This window comes from Gallinula chloropus (genome assembly GCF_964237585.1).
Source record: "Gallinula chloropus genome assembly, chromosome: 1".
Classification (NCBI taxonomy): Eukaryota; Metazoa; Chordata; class Aves; order Gruiformes; family Rallidae; genus Gallinula; species Gallinula chloropus.
Window position 1 is genome coordinate 96,717,900 of NC_140085.1, and position 20,266 is coordinate 96,738,165.

The 20,266-nt window shown below is 42.0% G+C and overlaps 2 protein-coding genes across 2 annotated transcripts in view; both read left to right on the forward strand.

Annotated features, from left to right (window-relative positions):
* Positions 1-8,008, forward strand: part of PHLDB2 (pleckstrin homology like domain family B member 2) — a gene marked incomplete at its 5' end in the record, with an annotated part of 56,468 nt that extends 48,460 nt beyond the window's left edge. Inside the window, 5 exons of the mRNA XM_084274903.1 lie at positions 1,335-1,425; positions 1,866-2,012; positions 4,512-4,731; positions 6,942-7,027; positions 7,688-8,008. Of these exons, the coding sequence (XP_084131029.1) occupies positions 1,335-1,425; positions 1,866-2,012; positions 4,512-4,731; positions 6,942-7,027; positions 7,688-7,828 (685 nt within the window). The 3' untranslated portion in view covers positions 7,829-8,008. The remainder of the gene's footprint in view (positions 1-1,334; positions 1,426-1,865; positions 2,013-4,511; positions 4,732-6,941; positions 7,028-7,687) is intronic.
* A 2,800-nt stretch (positions 8,009-10,808) lies between these two features.
* ABHD10 (abhydrolase domain containing 10, depalmitoylase) lies at positions 10,809-18,525 on the forward strand. The gene is made up of 5 exons (XM_084272502.1): positions 10,809-10,951; positions 14,657-14,840; positions 15,652-15,763; positions 16,473-16,610; positions 17,732-18,525. Exons 1-5 carry the CDS (start codon positions 10,849-10,851, stop codon positions 18,071-18,073), a joined length of 879 nt encoding a protein of 292 aa, XP_084128628.1. The 5' UTR covers positions 10,809-10,848; the 3' UTR covers positions 18,074-18,525.
* The last annotated feature ends 1,741 nt before the right edge of the window (positions 18,526-20,266 follow it).

Sequence of the window (20,266 nt, forward strand, 5' to 3'; positions counted from 1 at the left end):
TGACTTTTAATTTATGACCCCATTGCTTTTACTGAAGTTATTTGACCCAGATTCTCTTGGCCCATCAACTAAACGTACTTTGGCCAAACTTAGCTTAGGTATCTAAGTCAGTGGCCTCATTTTTTCAGAGATAATGAGCTTTTAGAATTTAGACAGATTTCAGATGGATTATGCCTTTTGTGCCAGCTTGAGATAAATGAGGTATGTTATTTTTTATATTGTATTCCATCTTCTCATGAAATATATCCTCTGTGTCAGACAGAGAAGTGTCTCCTGAAGGCTGATGCAAGACAGAGTCCTGGTCTCGCAGATACAAACATCAGCGGTGTGCTCAGAATGCAAAGAACGTTGTCCATCCTTTTTCTTTTCCTTGCCCAGGACACACATTTGGACTGCTGCTGTGCTACCTGTGTCCCTTCACAGTTGGTCCATATGCTATGAATATGTAGCACGAACAGCTCTGCCATCTGACACCCACTTCCACTTGAGTGGTCAGGCAGCGTTTTCAGTACAACCCCAAGTCAGGTTTCTCTGTGCCTTAAACACCTGAATCCGTTGTATTTCCTCAGGTGTCACTTGAGTCTAATGGCATTAGTAGGGGTAATGTAGTCAGATTCAACATCAGCTGTTTTTCCTGAACAGCCTAAGATGGAAAATAAAGTAGAGAGACTACACCATGGAAATGCCACAGTTGAAATATCTGCTAAACAAAGATGAAACAAAGAATTTGTATTGGAGAAAAGCAACAAAAGAAAAAAGGCCAGGCAGAGGTGATAGCTGTGTTGTGCTGGGCCAGGATCTAGTATTCTTTACTGATTCCTCTTGTTCCCTTGGCTTGCTGGTTACTTTGCCTGACAGTGCTCTGTCACTGAGCAGCCTTTATGCACACCTCGTAATCCTCCCCCTCATTTCTGTCAAGTATGTTTTGATGATGAGCTCAATGAGACACAAACCAGAGCCAGCCTGCAGCCAGACAAACTGGTATATTCAGGTGACTACTAATGCCAGCTCTGAGCATCAGTGGTGTGTTCTGCTGGGACATGGTAACCACCCCCCATCCCTATTCTGTCATCTGGGAGAAGATGACAGATCACAGGGGACTGAGAAGATGTATTTTTAGGTACTTGAGTCTGCATTTTCCACAGCTTTGCATGGGGAATGTATACACTGAGAGCATACCATATACTTTATGCGTCGTATTTTGTTAGTGCCTACTGCACTGAATTGAATCCAAGCAGTACTGACTCCATTCTTAAACTGTCTAATGCTGGAGTGTAAAATATGTCTTGAAATACCAGGCATTCTTTTAAATTGCTCTTACTGTTTTTGTGCAGTGCTAGCACTTCAAACGTTGCAAGGATAGAAGAGATGGAGAGGCTTCTGAAACAAGCGCACGCTGAGAAGACCAGGCTGCTTGAGTCCAGGGTAAGCATAACTTTGAGTAAAACCAGGAGTGGGCGTGTTAGATAATACCTTAAATGCAGCATTGGACCCTACATAGTTTACACCTCATAGACATAAAAAATTACCTCTCCACCCTTAGTTTGGTCTGGTTTCACCCTCATACTACATTTTACAACCCATATGCAAAAACTCCTTTCTCAGTTGGTGAGTTGATGGCAAAGTCCCATCAGAAGCTAGGTCACCTCAGCCCCTACACCTGCTAGGAGAGCTGCTTAAGAAAAAACAGCTCAGTCCTAGAGTGGTAATATTTCCAAATCTTGCTCCAATTCTCGGTTCACTTTGCTGCATATAGATTTCTGTCTACTTAAGAAGCAAAAGGAGATCTGGTCCTATCTTAGAAATGATATTACTAACTGTAGTTCCAAATAGAATTGATACTCTGCATGTGCTGTTGAATTTAGGAACGGGAGATGGAAGCCAAAAAACGAGCTCTGGAAGAAGAGAAGCGCCGCCGAGAGCAACTGGAGAAAAGACTGGAAGAAGAAACGAGCCAGAGGCAAAAATTAATTGAAAAAGAAGTCAAAATACGTGAGAAACAAAGAGCACAGGTGAGATACACTGGCATGGAAAGTTTTTTAGGTGCAAGGCTTCCCCCTGATATACAGAAGGGACTATTCTGCCAATGGTAAACAGCACTGCTTTCAGTTGAATAGATGGGTTTTGTATTTCTGAGGTATAACCCTGCTGCTAAAAGTACCTTTGGGCTCTTGAAGCCTTAGATGGATGTCAGAGTTTTCATTTCAAGTTAAATAGCTTAGATGCCTGTTTAGCTTCTTGTATCTACAGTATAAATACTAATTTTGTAAGGTTTGCTACCTAGTATGGGCAGAGCAGAATTTTTTTCGTCTGAACAACAGAAATTTGTGTGTTAATTTTTAAAAAATTGGACTCTCTTTTTTTTTTCCCTTCTAATACATAAAATATCTTGGAATGTGAATTGTCACTTAGGAATATTTGACTGAAAAAAACCCCAGACCTTGTCCAGCTCAACATCTGCTTTAGAGAAGAAATAGCATTTTCCCAATGTTACTAGGACTATACAACATGAGAAACACTATTTGATTAAAACACTGTTACCTCCTACATCTTCTCACTTCTTGTTAGGATTTAGAGGTACATTGAGCTTTCTTGAGGCTTAGAGGTGTTACATATTTGTTTATTCTACTAGAAATAATACACGGTACAGCAACCGTGTATTATTAACTAACTTAACTAACAGTTAAGTTAGTCATTTTATTGATAGTGTAGTATAGCAAGGCAATGTCTCCATCTCAATATATGTACCTATATATATATATAGGTATATATATATCATATTTGAATATCTTCCTACTTTTATCTGTGCTACCTTTGCTAAATCCATTTCATGAGTTACTACTATATTATTGTACTGAACATTACTACATAACTCACCTTTCTAACTGATAAAACTAAATCAGAACAATAGGACAACCCCACAGGAGCTTTAAGCTGTTTCTGGTTAAATATAGCCATTCCTTTGTTTATGAATAAAATTATAATTACCAAATGCTAAATTTTATGTCTGCTTCACATGAATGCTGCCTTTTTTCCTAAGAAAATTTAATGACAACACAAGTATGGCATAAACAACGATGCAATGCTGGTATCTTGACGCCAGATTGGGGGAGCATGCATGTGTTGTAGAAGAATGCCCTATCAGTTACTGCTAACTGGCAGACTGGGGAGAGAGGCTGAGACTGGATTGGCAGGAAAACAAAATGTATCTGTCAAAAGTAGCTACAGTTTCTATTCCATTCTTTCCTTAGTGCAGTGAAACCCAATTATTTTTTTTCTTCAGCACTTCCTGACAGAATTGTCAACTAGGGGAAAGAACTCTACCTTTGCACTTGCTGAAGCTGGTGCCAGCTTGTATCATCCATAATTTTAGAAGGGTGCCAAGAGTCCTTGTGGGTAACACAGCTCCCATTGTTCCAAGAGGTTCTTGAGAATGCAGTGATGGAGAGTCCCTTCTATTTGTGGCTCACAGATGGATTGAACAGGCATGAAGCAGGGGCAGATTAGATTCCACAGAAGTGAGTGACCTGGAGAGACTCCAGGGGGAGAGAGAGAGTGTGAGGGTGCTCCTTTCAGGGGTCAGTGAAAATACCCAAATCCAGCTTCTGCTCTGAATCGCCCTGTGACGCAGCTTCTGCCTGCCTTGGCTGCAGCAGGTGCCTTGGGAGACTCATCTTCTGTGTTTAAAACACGCGTGTGTTTGTGTGCCTGGACCCTTGGGGCACAGAAAACAAGCATATTCCCTCAGCTGGCAGAGGTCCCAAATATCTGCCGCCTCCTGCTTGTTCTCCCAGCTGATACTATCTGGGCTTCAGGCAGAGCCTTGAACTGCAGTCAAGAATGAGGCACCGTTTCCTGTGCTGCTTTGCTGTCTCTTGCAGAGGGAGGGATGCACTTCAGCTCCCTCTCCCTCCTACACTGCTGATAGTGAACTTGATACCACATTTAACTCATTCACAAGAAAGTAGTTCTGGTTTGTTTACAGCAACTAACTAGGGATTACAGTTCACTCATTAATTTTTCCTGTACTAACATGTTATTTATAGCATGCTCTGCATGAAAATACCTGTAGCAGTAAAACATTAATGAGTGAGATATGTGTAGTGAGTATCTAGCCCAGAGAAATCAAGGGTTTGCGTCATGTAAATGCAAATTAAGTTCTTTACAACTCATCTAAAGCAGCAACACACCTTTGCATTTCATTACTGGTTTAATTCTAAACCAAACTTTCCATGCTGTGCCTCCCTGTTTTACCAGCATATCAACTTATGATTTCAAGAAAATCTTTTGCTCTAATCTTGCTTTTATAAATTTATCCAAAACTTTGTATGGTTGCAAGTTTAAAGAGTTTTTCTATTAAAGAAAATTAGGGCTGCAGCAAAAGCTCTTTATTTTCCTTACATTCAGTCTTAGGATCTATGGGCAGTTTTCAGTTATGTCCTTGCAACAGCAAGAGTGAAGAAGTCAGGATTCCTGCTGTGAACAGTGTGCTTTCCTTCCCTCTCCCGCAGGCCCGCCCCTTGACTCGCTATTTGCCCATTAGAAAGGAGGACTTTGACCTGCGAAGTCACATCGAAACCGCCGGTCACAACATAGAGACCTGTTACCACGTCTCCCTCACAGAGAAGACCTGCCGAGGCTTCCTCATCAAAATGGGGGGGAAAATTAAAACGTGGAAGAAGCGGTGGTTCGTTTTTGACAGGAACAAGAGAACTTTTTCTTATTACGCAGGTAGGTTGCAGGGTAACTACGAGGCTACGACCCTCCCTCTGCTTTCCTATCAGCCTCAGCCGAGTTAGGAACATGCCGGGGGTCCGAAGTAAAAGTTATGTTTCCTTTTTTGTGGAGTGTTTTATACTCACACACTCAGAGCTCCTGCGATCCCTTCCCTGCAGTGTCCTGTCCTCATGCCATGCCAGACAGAAATGAGCACGACAAAGGGAGAGATGTGCACAGGCAAGAGGGGAAAAGGAAAAGATCATCAGGTTCCTACTACACAGGATGACGGGTCCATGCAATTTATTTTTGAATATTACATACTTCCCCCAATGACAGAATGATTTCTTGTCCCCTTTGTACAAGAACATAAGTTGTGATGCTTACGGTGAGAATTCAGTTGAATGCCTCCACGGTCCCCGTTGCTCAATGTGCTGAAAAGCCTTCCAGGAAGTTAAATATGCAGTAGACTTCTTGAGTTTACCCCGTTTTGAGCGGCTAAGGAATTTCAAATGAACAACATACAACACTCTAAGGAGGTTTCTGTATGCTGAGTTGTGTTACATAATACCTGGAGCCATTATAAACCTTATGTCAATTTCTTATCTTCGAATTTAAGCAAGTGTATGTCTCCGATTGCTGTGGGAAGCTACACATGGTTTGTCTTTGAAGTTCTAGGGGAAGCCAGAAAAACGTCTTTGTGTTCCAAACACTTACTGCTAGGAGAGTCCAGACAGGGACATATGCAGGATGGTCATTGCTAAGAGGCACAAGAAAACATCTAGTACAAAATCCAGCCAAACAGTTCCATTTCCTTTTGTGACATTACTGCTTTCTAGCAACTCATAAGGAATCTAAAATTGATGGTAGTTATGCACTGCTCAGTCCATCTTTTTTTTTTAATGCGTGTTTTAATTCATTGTACTCAGTCAGTACATACTCACTGCATATTTCTTAGTAGTTTGCAGCAATACTGTGAAGAATGAGGCGCACTTTTTTTTCTTAACATCTTTTTTTTGTTTATTTGCTAGCGAGGCTGGTAACATACAGCAGTGTTCCCATCTGGTTCTGATTTTTATTATTTGGGTTTTCTTAGTACCTGCATTAATAGTTAACAATTTTGGTTTTGAGTACAATAGAGTTGCCATAATGCAATGTCAGTTACCAAAGAACACTTTTCTTAATGTCTCGAGGACCCCAGCCAACAAACATAGTTTCATGAGAATTCTGTACCAGCTGCACAAAAATGCAGCTGCTTGTACAAGTGAGGCTTTGTCTAGATCTTTGAATATATAGTAGATTTCCAAAATAAATACTGGATGCTTTAAATTCAGAGAAATTGATCTCCAAGTGAATATACATGTGTGTGTGTATTGTTTTAGTTCTTCCAGTGTACTGAACAAAGAACTTACCCTAAAGTCTGACAATTTAGTGCAGTGACTAAAGCATCTGCACTCTTCTGGCACGATGCTTACAGGGAACTCTACAAAGCCTGTTGCACTGGGAGCTTGTGAGCACCTGAAATGCCCTTCTAACCAAGACCCCAGCTGGGGCTTGCGAGTGGGTCACTGTTTGCTTTGTACTGCACAGACAGTATGCTTTGTTGTATAGTATTGTATTTAGCTTTGTACAGCACGTGTTGTAAGGCAGTAGTATCCTTACACCTCACTACTGCTGCTGCTTCCCTGGGGCTGGCAGGGAAATTCCCTCTGCTGTAGGGTTTGGTCTCTGGGATTTCTTTTTGCCTTCCTCTGAAGCTTCAGAAGGTGCCTGCAGCTATAGGCAGGGTGTGAGCTGAGTTCACAGCTGGTTCGAAATGACAGCAGAGTCTGTCACGGGGCTGATGAAGATGTCCTGCACTGACTGCTCAGTGTTCAGGGGATACTAACTGCCGGTCAGAAGGCACTGTGCATCCCAAATGTAAGAGTACTGGGAGTGGAAGTAAATTTACCCTTTAGCATCACATGCAATTGTGATGTGGAATTGTTTTACATTTTCTCTTCTGTTGCAGGAAAACAGATGGTTTTCTGCCCTGCTCCTTTTTCTTGTGAAACATTACAGTTGTGACTCTCAAGACTTTAAGTTCACAGCCTGTGTCCTCCTTGCCCTAGTGTTAATCCAGTTACTTATCAGCTAAACGTACACAGAAATGCAAATTAAACTTTTGCTTCTTAGAGCAGTGTTCATTTCAGTTCTCAAAAGGTATTCTCTCTTTTCTATTTTAGACAAACACGAAACTAAATTAAAAGGTGTAATATATTTTCAAGCTATTGAAGAAGTCTATTATGATCATCTAAAGAATGCATATAAGGTAAATTTTATCATTGCTGTTTTAACTGAGCGTGGTGGGTGCTGTAAAGTCAATGGGAGAGCTGACATGATGAAGAAAACAAACACACAAAAAAACCTGAATGGAGGAAAAGGAAGATGAAGTGTTTAGTGATTAGCACTGTTTTGTTGTTTTTAATCTGAGTGTCTTCCTGCCAACCACATGGGATTTGCTGTGAGGAGTTCTTTAGTCTTGGGGCAAGACCACTAAAATCAGTGGCTTTGGCAAATCAAGGCATTACCATATACATCTGTCACACAGAGGGAGTTAACTGGTGCCTGCAGCTCGCAGCACCCCCTACCTCTCATCTGTAATTTAACTGAGCTGTGAACAAGCCAGATATATCCTTGCCAGGTGGATTTGTGAAAGCCAAGGTGGTCTTGACTGCTGGAGAGAGTGGGGTAGTTAGTTGTTTGGGCATGAAACAACAATGTGGAGTCTGGTACTACTGTGTAATATCCTAGTGGAAATAAGTCCTAAGAAGCATTTATGCTGGATGCCAACACTCTACACAATCTCTGCTCCAGTGCTGCAATGTGGGATGCAGCACCAACAGGATTTTATCTTTATCCTCTACTTATGCTGCCAATGAATGTCTTTTGATTTCATTCTTTTGCTGTCCCCCTTTCTGTTCCATTTCAGAGTCCCAACCCGTTGCTCACTTTCAGCGTCAAGACGCACGACCGGATATACTACATGGTTGCTCCGTCGCCAGAAGCCATGAGGATATGGATGGATGTTATTGTTACTGGCGCGGAAGGCTACACCCACTTCATGTTGTAATAACAGGGGGCACTAGGGCATACTGCAATAACCTCACGTATGAAGTTAGCCATAGGTAGTGGAACCTGGAAAGCCAGCCAGTACTCTGAAATCCCCTCCTTATGATGTGCACCCGAAACCTCAAAACGAGGCGGTTTTACAAATGCACTGAAAAGGGGGGTGGGGGAGGGGGCCTTGTTACATCTTTTAGTTTGATCTGGATAGGAATGGAAAGCTAAAGCTGTTGAGAGCATTGTAGTGCTCCAAAATGGATAATTGGGCAATTTAAATCACAGCATCCTGATTCAGTGATCATTTTCCACCAGTTCTCTTATACAGAAAAATGTCTTCATGAGCTCATACTGAACGGTTTACAAATGTGAGTGTTCTCATCAGTATGCAAAAACTCCAGTAATGGAACAAAAAGGTGTAATAAGCATGTTTTTTAATATGCAGCATTTGACATTTATAGATGATTAGGTGACTTTTTAAAACTTTTAGTCAAGTATTTTATAAAAATATAAACAAAAAAGCAACCCTAAGGTACACATAGTTCCTGCCTTAGTAATTAAGTATTACAACAGAGCCAAAGAGGGATATGATTCCCTTTATAATGTTTTCAAATTACTAGCTGTACCTGACTTTCTGTAAGGGGACAGTGCCAAAACTCTTAATGACTTTCGATGTAATTAAATTCTTACAAGTCAGTGTGATCGGATACCCGGTCATACCGGGTATGTGTTTAAAGTCTGCATCTAAGGACCTCAACAACAAAAAAAGAGGATAGCTTTTATAAAGATGCAATTTTCCACAAGGATATGGAAACACGAGTATTAACCTCCTCATGAGGAGGTTTAGGGTTTTTTAATCTTTACTGATGAATAGAATGAACTGATTCTAGACCCTACAGCAATTTTCTTTTACATATAGTAAGGTCCCAGAGTAGTTCTAACCTTACTCTGTGCCAAGTGAACACTCTGCGGAAACCTCTTAAATACTGGTCCTCTTGAAGCCAGCATCAAAATCTCTATCTATCAAAATTCTTTGGAGCCAAGTTTTTAGCCCTGAAGAGGTTTTGGGTTTGTTTTTTCTTAATGAATATCTGCACAGAATATTGCTGTCAAATAGAATAAAAAGAGAGGGGCAAGTTCTGAGCTAAGTTCTAAGTTAAGCAGTGTATGAATAGAATCATTCCTTAAACAACAAAAATACTTGAGGGTGCAGCAATCTCCCCTTTTAAAATCACTTACAAGTCCTTGAGTACTATTGCAAAAACATAAACTATTTAATTGAACTGAACTTCAAGAAAGTCTCTTATGACTTGAAAGAGGTTCTACTTAAGTATTCAAAACGTAATGTGTTATGTGGTTTGTGTAATAGAAGAAAGAACGTTAACCTTTTTTGTTCTTGATGAAAAGTTAATGGCTTTTGGTGGAACAAACGAAGAACTGAAAGCAGAATAGAAGTGTGCTGGCAGACTATTTTTGTTACATTTTTAAAACCCTGTGTCTGTGATGAACGGGTTGAATTTTTTGTGGTATACACAGGTGATATGGTTGCTCTAGCACTATGAACATCAGTTGCTACTTCAATCATGGAAGAAGGGACTGTTATCACAAGAGAATTGTTATCTGTGTAGATCGCATCTTGTAATCTAACGACTTAAAACACTATCAGAAATAAATTGCTTTGGTTTATATAATTATTATTTTTTCCCTGATGTATCTTGATTTTACTCCTAAGTATGGTTATAAAGGTTTTCTAATAATGATTTTTGTATCCTGCATGATGCAATGAAGGCATTTCAATAAACATTTTTAAAAATACACTTGTTCTAAATATTCACTTGCTGCTTCATCTTCAGACACTTCTGCCCATCTTATATATAATGTCATCTACACTTGTGTACACTATTTGTGTTTCTTAGTAATGCTTCATCTAACTGTTCTATGTCTTTCCCCATAAAAGAGCTATGGAAAATAATGCTCTAGATGGCAGCAAAATTAGGGACGTAGTCTATTTACTGCATGTACAAAACAGAATACCTTTCTCATTTTTTACAGACATTTTTTTTGTTTAATTGCAAACCAGAAATTGCTGAAATTCAAGGGTGTTCCAGTTTTCCCAAAATTTGACTTGGACATGACTGGAATTGCAGGAAGCATTACCTCATTGCCGAAGCCCATCCAGTTTTATAACTTCTTCTACTACGTTTGCTATTGCCATTACAAACCGTGGTGGGTTCTGTACTAATGGGCATCAAGACAAGGTAAGCAAAGGGTTGTACCAACTTTTCCGGAGGGTAGGAGCCAAGTGACTGAATGACCTCAGGCAACTGCAAACCACATCTGTGTCTCAAAAACGTCAAGACACCTGAGTTGTGTACCTACAGCTGGAGGAACACCTTTGCAGGCAGTGACCTCCCTTCACATTTTCTTCCTTTGTGTGCAGCCTGTACTACAAAAGGTGCAGTGCATAAAGAGCCTGGAGGAGAGGGAGACCTTACAGCAGCAGCCTGCCAGTGCCTAAAGAGAGGTGGCCTACAGGAAAGAGGGAGCAGGACAATTTGCAAGGGCAGGTAGTGATAAGTCAAGGGGTAATAGCTTTATGTTGAAGGAGGAAGATTTAGAAGAGAGAAGGAAGAAATCCTTCCTTGTGAGGGCGGTGAGGCCCTGGCACAGGCTGCCCAGAGAAGCTGTGGCTGCCCCGTCACTGGCAGTGTTCAAGGCCAGGCTGGATGAGGCTTTGGGCAGCCTGGGCTGGTGAAGGTGCCCCCTGCCCCTGCCAGGGTGTTGGAAGTACAGGATCTCTGAGGTCCCTCCCAAACCAAAGCAGCCCGTGTCCCTGTGTCACAGCGCCAACCGCGCTGCTCGCAGCCTCCCGCGGCCCGCCCCCGCGCGCAACTGCGCATGCGCGCTGCGATTCCCCGGGCAACGGCTCGCGCGCGCGGCGGCGCTACCCCTGCCCGGAGAGGCGAGCGAGAGCGCCTGCGCAGTGGAGCGCCTGCCCACCGCCAGCCGTGAGGGGCGAGTGCGGCAGCCATGGCGGCGGCGGGGTCGCTTCCGCGCCTGGTGCGGGGCAGCGTCCGCGCCTCGGCCTCGGTGGCGCTGCTGTCGCCGCTGAGGGCGGCCCTGGGGCTCCCGGGTAAGGGAAGGGCCTCAGGGCACCTCTGTTGGCATTCCGGGGCTGATCCGCTGCCGGCGGCCTGGGAGCCCGGGGGAGAGGGAGTGTCCGAGGGCAGAGGACGCGCGTCCGTGGCCGGCGTACGTGCTGCGTGTAGGGGCCGCGGGGCGGTGCGTTTGCTCGCGGCAGAGGGGGCGCGGGCAGCGGGAGGTGTCGCGCCGCCTTCCCAGCGCCGCTCGGCCAGGGCGCGTATCCCGGCCTCGGCCCTTACACTCCGCTCCGCTCCGAGGGCTGGCTGGGGCTTCTCCCAGGCTCTTACTCTCCTGCCGAGCCCCAGGAAGGCGTTTCCGCGTGTGTGCGCGCAGGGGAAGGCAGGCGCTGCGCAATTGTGCGCAGGGACACGTGTAGTTCAGTTCGTTGTAAGCTCCTCCTGCTGCTTTCTGAGGAGCTGGCAGTGCGAGAAGGTGGGCCGGTTGCCTTGCTTGGGCGTGGAACAGCCCTACCTGTGAGGCCTCGCCGGGCACCTGGGAAGCTTTGCTGGCATCTGCTTTTCAGCGAGCTGATCCTCTGCCCAAACACACAGTGCCCCTTCTTGCTCTTCTAGACTCCGTGTGTGTCTGACTTGAGGAGTCTATTCAATGCCTTAAATTTCACAGACAGCAGTTTCTCTTAATGCATTAATGAACCTCATCGGAGGTCGCTCAGTGCAGAAGCGAGTAAAAGTTCTTTGCGGCTAAGGGTGCACATTTTTTATCTGCATAAAAGTGTGAATACAGCGGGGGGTTGTTTATGCTTTTCTTTATTTTTGTGTTCAGAGCAGTAGTGTGATCAGAATAGCTGGACTTTGCCATTAGGGCTAAGCAGCAGTTCCTGGCAGAACTGGTGGCCTTGTTTATGTAGTGCTGCAGGCTCTTGCACAAAACAAAATGAGGGCAATTTTGAGTCTGTTATCTATCAGAGCTGCATTAATCTGCTGCTGCTTTTGTGACAGTCAAAGTGCTAGAGCATTTCCAAGGTGGTTTGGAGGATTTCTGTGGCTGCGATTTTAGCACTGGTCTTAATCTTAGTTTCAATTGGTGATGAGGCAACTTGATGTGTCTGGTGTGAGAAGAGTTCTGTAGCATCAGGCAAAGGTCCTGTGGTATTCCTATAGTTAGGTCCTGCTGTCTTTTAACTTGCTGTTATAAATACTTAGTGTACCACTCTGCACTCTCCAGAAGTGTTTTCCTGCTCTTACTAAGGTCTTGTGCTTAAGTAAGGAGGAAAACAATACTGGGTAGCTAGTCAGTTATTGATATTTTTATCTGTATAGAAAGAAGTCTGAGAGCGAGCCTTGCTTTTGGATTGGCTGGGGTGGTGGGTTTAGGACTTCTGTGATATTCAGGTTAGGATTGCTGCTGGTGCACTTACAGTAACTTGTGAAATAGCTTAGACAGCAGTTATGTCTTGAAGCTGCTGCTTAACCCCTGCCCAGTGTCCAAAACGTTTGAGGCCCCCTTCAGAGTGCTGCAGAATGGAAAACCAGTGACTCCAGAGAGGGTTATTGGGGCTTAAGAGCTTTCTAGCAAGTTCAGCACTTCTTGGTGTGTCTCGTCTGTTACTGCAGGTGAAGAAATGACTGGCTTACTGATGGAGACACAACAAGCCAAAAGCCATAGTGTGGCTGCAGCTGAATAATTACACCTTTATTGTGGCATTCGTACCCCTTCATAATAACATCCTGCATCAGCAGGATAGAGAACTGTCTCATTGTTTCGGGAAAGATTTAGTGCAGTTAGCCTGTACTTCAAATGACATAATTTCTATTAGAAAGCACTGAATACTAGTTGCACCCTGTATTGTTAAGTGTTTACTTACACATGTGCAAAACCCCTTGAATGTAATCTCTCTGGTTGTGAGAAAGCAGAGCTCAAAGCCGCAGAAGTTGAGCGGTGTGATGCTGTCTCATCCTGGTCCTGCAGTATCTGTCCAGTCGCTCCCCTGGGAACCCCTGACATGTTGCTGGGGGGTGAATAGTTTCTGTACTCCACTGTTCACAGGATTGATGGGGTTGGAAGGGACCTCAAGAGATCATTGAGTCTAACCCCCTGTTGATTTTGTGGTGGTGAGAAATCGGTCATCCTCTAAGAATTGAGAGTGTCAGAATCTTAGAAGTCTCAACCAAGATTTCAGTCTAACAAATTATCTTGCTCACTGGGATAATAGAATAGAGTAAGTCTCGGTAACATCTCTCTGTGAATCACTTACCCTCACCCGCAGCAGAGATACAGTTGCTAAACTTAAATTAAATGCTGTAGCAGGTGTTGAGATTCAGTGTAGTTATTAATTAGTTAGCGCTTCCTTTGTTAATCTTTTTTCCCTTTTTTGAAACCAACTTAGGTTTTTTGAGGGTTCTTAATGTGAAGAACAGAATGCAGCATAGTGTTTGTTTTCCAACTACATCTGGTTGAGATAAAGCAAACTAAATTATTTTCCGTTTATACTAGTAGGAAAACTCTCACATAATGTGCTGCAGATCACTTTGACAGAAGTTGTACTAAATGATCTTTCTTTCTTGAAGTATTTGCACAATATTTAGGTTTGAAAAGTACTATTTCATTCTAGATAAACATAGGACAATCCCAGTACTGGAATAATGTAACATCTCCAGCAAGAATACACCAAACAGTGTAACTGGATAGCTCTGCCTCTTTTGGAGATGCATAAGAAAATCTTAGCTCTACAGTGGTCAACTATGTTTCTTCTTAGCAAATGTGTATAATGTATTGCTCTGTTTTTACAGACCATGGAGCTTTATTTTGTTCTTTACCTTCTGTGCTTCATATCTGAGAAAAAGACTGATGCTAAGGTGGGGTAGTGTAAAATAAGCCCTTTTTTGTGTTAGTGTTCCTGCAATAACGCCTCCCTGGAGGCATTTAAGGCCAGGTTAGATGGGGCCTTGGGCATCCTGGCCTAGTGAGGGGTGTCACTGCCCGTGGCAGGGGGTTGGAACTAGATGATCTTTGAGGTCCCTTCCAACCCAAACCATGCTATGAGTAGGGCTAGATGATGTTTATTTCATATGGCTTTAAGCAGTGGTAATGCTGTTTTATGTTCATCATGTTAGAAAAGTTTCTCACTTTTGGTTCTCAGTTCCCCGTTTTGAACTTCCCCATTGTATATCTCCTTCATGATTGTTCACCTGGGTTCTGGGGGTTTGGTGCAGATGAAGTTTTGACCTTCAGTTTTACTTTTTAATCAAAACTTTGTGAGCTCGTGTACTTAGAAACTTCCCATTGCACACAGTACTTCAGTGCCAAAGTTAGGCTTTTTGAAATTCAGTCCAGAAAGACAAAAAAAGAAAAAAAAAGTTAAACTAAGCAGATGAAAAATATTATTTCATGTTAAATGGCAAACTATGTTCAAGATGGTATAAAACTCGAGGACAAATGAAGTAGAGGAAATCTTAGCATTTGGCTGCAGTTGGCCACTTTGCTAATTGCTGAGTGAGCTCCTTTCATGGTTGGTGTTTAGTGATTTGAGAGTGAATCACAAGTCGGGTTCCCTACCAGGCTGGTCAGTACAAGTTAGTCATTGAAGAGTGTAGGGGATACTTTAGCTCAAGAGAAAGAAAGGTATCTTACCTTCACTTAATATAGTCATATTTCCTGAATCCGGATTTTGTAAAATACCAGGATTTCTGCCAAGTTTATTGTGAGGGTTGTACTAAATAGCTCTTTCTGTTAGTTTGCAGGCTGAAATCATCAGTCAGCTTTCTTACTCGACCAGATCGACCGAATCTTGCTTATCATAAGCTGAAAGGCAGGAACCCTGGGGTTGTTTTCCTTCCAGGCCTGAACTCAAATATGAACGGTCGGAAAGCAGCTGCCCTTCAAGATTTCTGCAACTCGCTAGGTCACGCCTTCGTCAGGTACAGTCAGAGCATCCTTCTTGAGAAAGTGAAACAAGTATGCTTGGGTGGGTTTTTGTTTACCTGTTTTTGTAAAAAAACCCCAAACTTTGGCATTTGGTTTGGAATGCGTGCTGTGCTGTATGAAACCAGAGAAGTGCCTGTCTTCTATTTCAAAGGCAGGCTTTCTGCCTGTAAAGAGACTGAGGTACATCAGGAAAGCATATTCTAAGAAGAATCTGGAAAATTCTGTGATAAATTTCTGTAGTGTAGCCAATGCTGTGTGTTACAGTAAAGCTGTAGGCACAAAATTTAAAGAAAACCTTAGAAATCTGAGAAATTTGGGACCTGGAATTCTAGTTTTCTGTAAATTATCGTTGTAATTGTGTTTCTTAACTGCCAAAGTATCTGAAGCTATTCAGTACCTTCTGTGAGCATAGAGGAACACACGTGTGCTTGGTGATACTCTCCTTTGATAGAATGCTGAATTTTTTAAGTGTCTGTCATTGGGAATGGCGTTTGAGAGAGAGTTTTAAGAACACCTTTATAATTGAAGTATGTGGGGTTTTGGCTGTAAGGGAAATTCTTTGTTTGGGAAACATCCTTGTAAATGTGGGTATCATATAAAATAGAATGCTGCATTGCTTAATTGTATCTGTTGTATTTAAACTTCTTGTCGTGTAATTTCTGGTGCTAGTGATAGGCAGGACCAAGCAAGCAAACACCCGATGCAGTATCTTGTCCCCTGCCTAATGTGATTTAAGCAGTACTGCTTAAGTACTTTGTGGCTGTAATCATGCTACGGCTTTCATTGGTGTGGTTACTCTTTCAGATTTGATTACACAGGATGTGGAAGTTCAGATGGTAAATTTGAGGAGTGTACGATCGGGAAGTGGAGAAAAGATGTTCTGTCTGTACTGGATGAACTTACGGATGGACCACAGGTTGTATTTTATTTTTAAATATAAAATGTTTTTTGTCCTCAAGGTAAAGCATTAGTCAAAAATACACAGCAATGTCCCAGGCAGTCTGAGAGAAGCTCCCACCTGACAGGAACTGATACAGCGTGGTGTGGCCCTCTTAGTGAGAAAGTGTGTCACCGTCCCATTGCTGATGTGTTCATTAAAGGATTTGCAGGAATGTAACATGTTGATATCCTTTATATGACACAATAGTTTTAAAATAAGAAGTCAGCAGAAGGAGCATTTGACCTTTTTGGTTACTTCAGAAATGACCTTGAGAAACTGTAGATCTCGAGCAACCTGGAATTACCTAATACTCAGTTTGAAACAATTTTGTATTACAAATTGCTTTTGTAGACCTCTTTCACTGCACTGAGCCCTGACCGTGTGCATTTATTTGAAGAAGGAAATGTAAAGTATGCCTGTGGTACTGAATTATTTCAACTCTCGTTCTGTTTACAGTGTTTCAGTCTCAGCCATGCCAAACAAAAAGAATAATAAAATACAAGAACCTGTGGTGCTTACTCAGGCAAAATTTCAACTGGAGGTGGCAGCAGTTCTGCCTGGGTAAGGACAGCAGGATTATGCCCAAGGTTAAAGCAAATGAAAACTGATACTTTGGGAAAGAAGAAAAAAGTCATTAGCTTTTTCCTGTAAAATAAGATCTTACTTTTTCTGTCTTTTTTTTCAGATTCTGGTGGGTTCCAGCTTAGGTGGATGGCTCATGCTCCATGCTGCGATAGCACGCCCAGACAAAGTAGCTGCTCTGGTTGGAGTAGCTGTAGCAGCAGACCATCTTGTAACAACTTTTAAGAAGCTTCCCATTGAGGTAAATGTCAACGGCTGGGTTTTGTGCAATCTAAAAATCGATCAGGCGTGTAAGAGATGCTGCTGTTCAAACTGTGTTTTTCCTCCCAAGTGTGCTGGTAATGTTTCTGTGGTTGTGGTAGAGGTAAGCTGAACATTTACCATACTCTAAAAGTCTATAGGATACTGTGCTCCTAGCAGGAAGCTAGTGTGAGCTCTGCTTTGGATGCGATCCTATTACTGTGGCATATAGGATGTGAAGTCAGATCCCTGCTGTTCAGCAGTCCATTAGATTTCAGTGTTGAATATCTTAAATTTGCATTCAAATTGGATCCTTGTGCTTTCAAGGATGGAGAAGTGGCTGCTGAAGTAATTGTGATGACATTGGGTGAGATGAATCCATGTAGAAAGGGAAGCCTTCAGATCAGCATGATAGTGAAGATTGTGATTTAGGTGGTAGAAACTGTCCGAGTTACTGGCTTGATGATGATACGTCCAGTCATCAGGAAAGAAAATCAGGTGTTACACTATTTGACAAATGAACTTGGCAATAAATAACTCATACTTTAGAATAATTAAAATATTTTCCTGGTCTGTGTGTGCCTTTTTTTGTGGGTTTTTTTGTTGTTGTTGTTGTTTGGAGGTTTTTTCTAATGCACTGTGTAGTGACAGTATTCCTACTTCAGACTAAGGTAAGATTCTGGAAATAAATACAGTATTAGGACACAACTGTTGTGACAAAGAATGACAAGTGCTATCACTGGAAAATTCCTTTTTCCCAGGATTCTCCTTGTTTGAGGCTCAGTGAGCTGATTGAAGCTAGAGAGACTGACTGCTTATCGTGGCTATACATTTTTTCTTTCTGATAAATTCTGGATGAGGAACTTCATTTCATTGACAAACCCTAACTAGGTTAATGTGCAGGAGAGACAGAGTAGCTGTTGTGACATGGTAGGGGTTTTGTCTTCTCATATGCTAGAAGGCAAACAGGAATATGCCCTCTCTGTTAATAAAACCAGACAAAGTGAAATTCTATGCCTGGGGAAGTTTTACTGCATTTAGACCAGAGGTAAGTTGAGGCACTCTGAGGAACTTGTAACATCTGTCTGGTCTGTTCTTTGCTCTCTCTTTTCTTTTTTATAGGCACAAAAAGAAATAGAAGATAAAGGTGAATGGAAGTACCCAACAAAGCACAACGAGGAAGGGTACTACTCCTTGACATACAACTTTGTCAGAGAAGCAGAAAATCACTGTGTGCTCAACAGCCCCATTCCCATAATGTGTCCCGTGCGACTCATTCACGGCGTGAGGGACGGTGATGTCCCCTGGCAGATCTCCATGCAAGTGGCCGATCGAGTCCTGAGCCAAGACGTGGATGTCATCCTCCGCAAAACGGGCCAGCACCGGATGAGTGAGAGGGAAGACACAAAGCTGCTTGTGAATACCGTGGATGATTTGATAGATAAGCTGGCAACCTTGGCATAAGCTTTGGAGTAGCTGAAGTGCGTGAACCCTACACCGGCTCTTCTCCATGAGTAGCAGAAACCCTTTTCTTAACAAGATGCCAGGCCTGTGACTGTCACAGTTGGAATTGAGCTTTATCTGCTGTTTCCTTACCTCTGTTTTGTAAATACAGGTGTTTTATTAATGCTGCATTTGCACAGACAATCCAAAAATGTCAAGGAGTGCTGCTATTGGGTTCAGAACCTCTCCTTCACCACTTAAACCTTTTTTTTTCACAAGCTTCCTTTACTTTTATACTGAAATGTTGACCCATTTTTGTTAGTGTTGGCCCATATAATAAAACATTTACTTTCCAATGTCTCTGACACCTCTTCACTGGTGTCCTTTTGTTGTAACGTTCTTGCATCTCATGTCTGAAACGGTGTGTGCAAGGCAGAATACAACAGGAGGCTTTACTAAAGCTGTCTTTGTTAGAAAACCAAATAAACAGATTTCAGAAATTACTATATTGCTCTTAGCACTGATAAAATTGAAAAGGATAAGGCACACCCTGATGGTGCGCTCGGGGTACTACAGAAGGAAGAGGGTAACTTCTGAGAACCATAGGACATCGCTACCTCTGCTCTGTGGCCTGAGAACTGCTGGTTATTTGGAATAGCATCCTCCAGAGTTAGGAGGTACAGGATTGCAAGCCTGGAAACTTGTAACTGAAACTTGATAATTGGATAAATCTTGTTAGATGAATCCTTAGAATTTAGTAGTAGGTGGATTTAATTGCAAATGTGACTATTACCTGTTTCATGTCCAAAGTCATGATGCCGTTCATACACGAGAGGGACCTGGATTTGTTTGGCATGGCCTTAATATGAAGCATCAGTAAAAATGCATAGTGGTTTCTGGCTTTGCTATTTTGAGTAGTAAATGGCATCACTCTTGCTGCTTTAAAAGACTAAAGCTCTTGAGGGGTAAGGTATTTGTAGAGGGTTTGTTGCTTTCCATGTTAGCATTGCTGGAAGTACTGCACGGTCAGTGTCAGTATGTTGTGTAGAGCTTTGCTGAGATAGTGGTTTAGTGATTTAAGAAAACCCAAACAAAACAAAACTCCCATTTTTTCAGGTGATTTCCTGTGAAGTAAAATTTTATTTGGATTTCAGTACTGCAGAAGTAGAAGCTGTTGAGATGTAAGCACTTTGAATTCTTATAAAAAAGATGGCTGTAGTTTAGTTACAAAACTAATTCAAGTGTACCAACTACCTAATTAATGTAGCTCAGCATACTTGTTTGAGGACTTTAAACATTCCATGAAATCTTGCTTCCACGTGATGCTGGAGTAGACTTTTGTGTCTCTGAATATGCAATTTGCTACTTGAAGCTTTAAAGCCTTTTGAACATGTATTTTACTTTTGAGAAAAATTAATCTAGTTTATGCAAACTGCTCAGCCACTTCCATTCCTGAAGACTGAGCTGTGTTCATCGTCATCTTTATATGAAATAATATGACTTGCATCTGATAAAACCAGAAAAATAGGTTTTCTGAGTCTTAAACAGTCAAGTCAAAATTAAGTTACTTCAGAACTTTCTGCTCTTAGTTTACATATGACAGTTTTCTAATCCACTCCTGTCACATGTCTTAGATTTGTTAATGAAAGTAAAAGTTGAAAAGTGTACTGCAATATTTCCAATATTAATTAAGGCCCAAAGTTACCCATTGTGATAGATACACTTTTATTAACATGTATTAAACTTATTTCAGTGACTGCAATATTTCAAGCTCTTTTTTTTTTTGACTCCTGAGTTACACCTACAGCAGTTCGATCGAAGGGTCATATCTGAGAAGGGGAGAAGTCTTCAGATGTCTGCATAAACTGCAGCTGTGTGTTTCTCTTGAAAGAATTGCATTGTGTTCATTCAAAGCTTCACCTTAGCCTTTATTAAATAATTGATATTTCATGGGTAAGGTCTTTTTGTCATTATGCCTTAGAGCAAGATAGCTGCAAACAAATGTGAAAGGGAGCAGTTGTGTGAGTGGTTTTCAGGGTTTTTTTTTGTTTGATGGTGGGTTTTTGGGTGGTTGTTTTTTCCCCCATTATTCTGCTGTGCCATTAGGTGGAAAAAGGCAGCATAATGGAGTTGACACCATTGTTCAGGGCACAGAAGTGCAGCATCAGTTGCTCAAACCCTATCTTTACTGAAACTTAATCCTAGGGGAGTTGT

Bases quoted from the DNA above. Each gene is read 5' to 3' on its own strand.
- ABHD10 (XM_084272502.1), top strand. From the start codon at position 10,849: ATGGCGGCGGCGGGGTCGCTTCCGCGCCTGGTGCGGGGCAGCGTCCGC. The intron at 14,841-15,651 runs GTACAGTCAGAG...TTACTCTTTCAG, and splicing joins CTAGGTCACGCCTTCGTCAG to ATTTGATTACACAGGATGTG. The intron at 16,611-17,731 runs GTAAATGTCAAC...TCTTTTTTATAG, and splicing joins TTAAGAAGCTTCCCATTGAG to GCACAAAAAGAAATAGAAGA.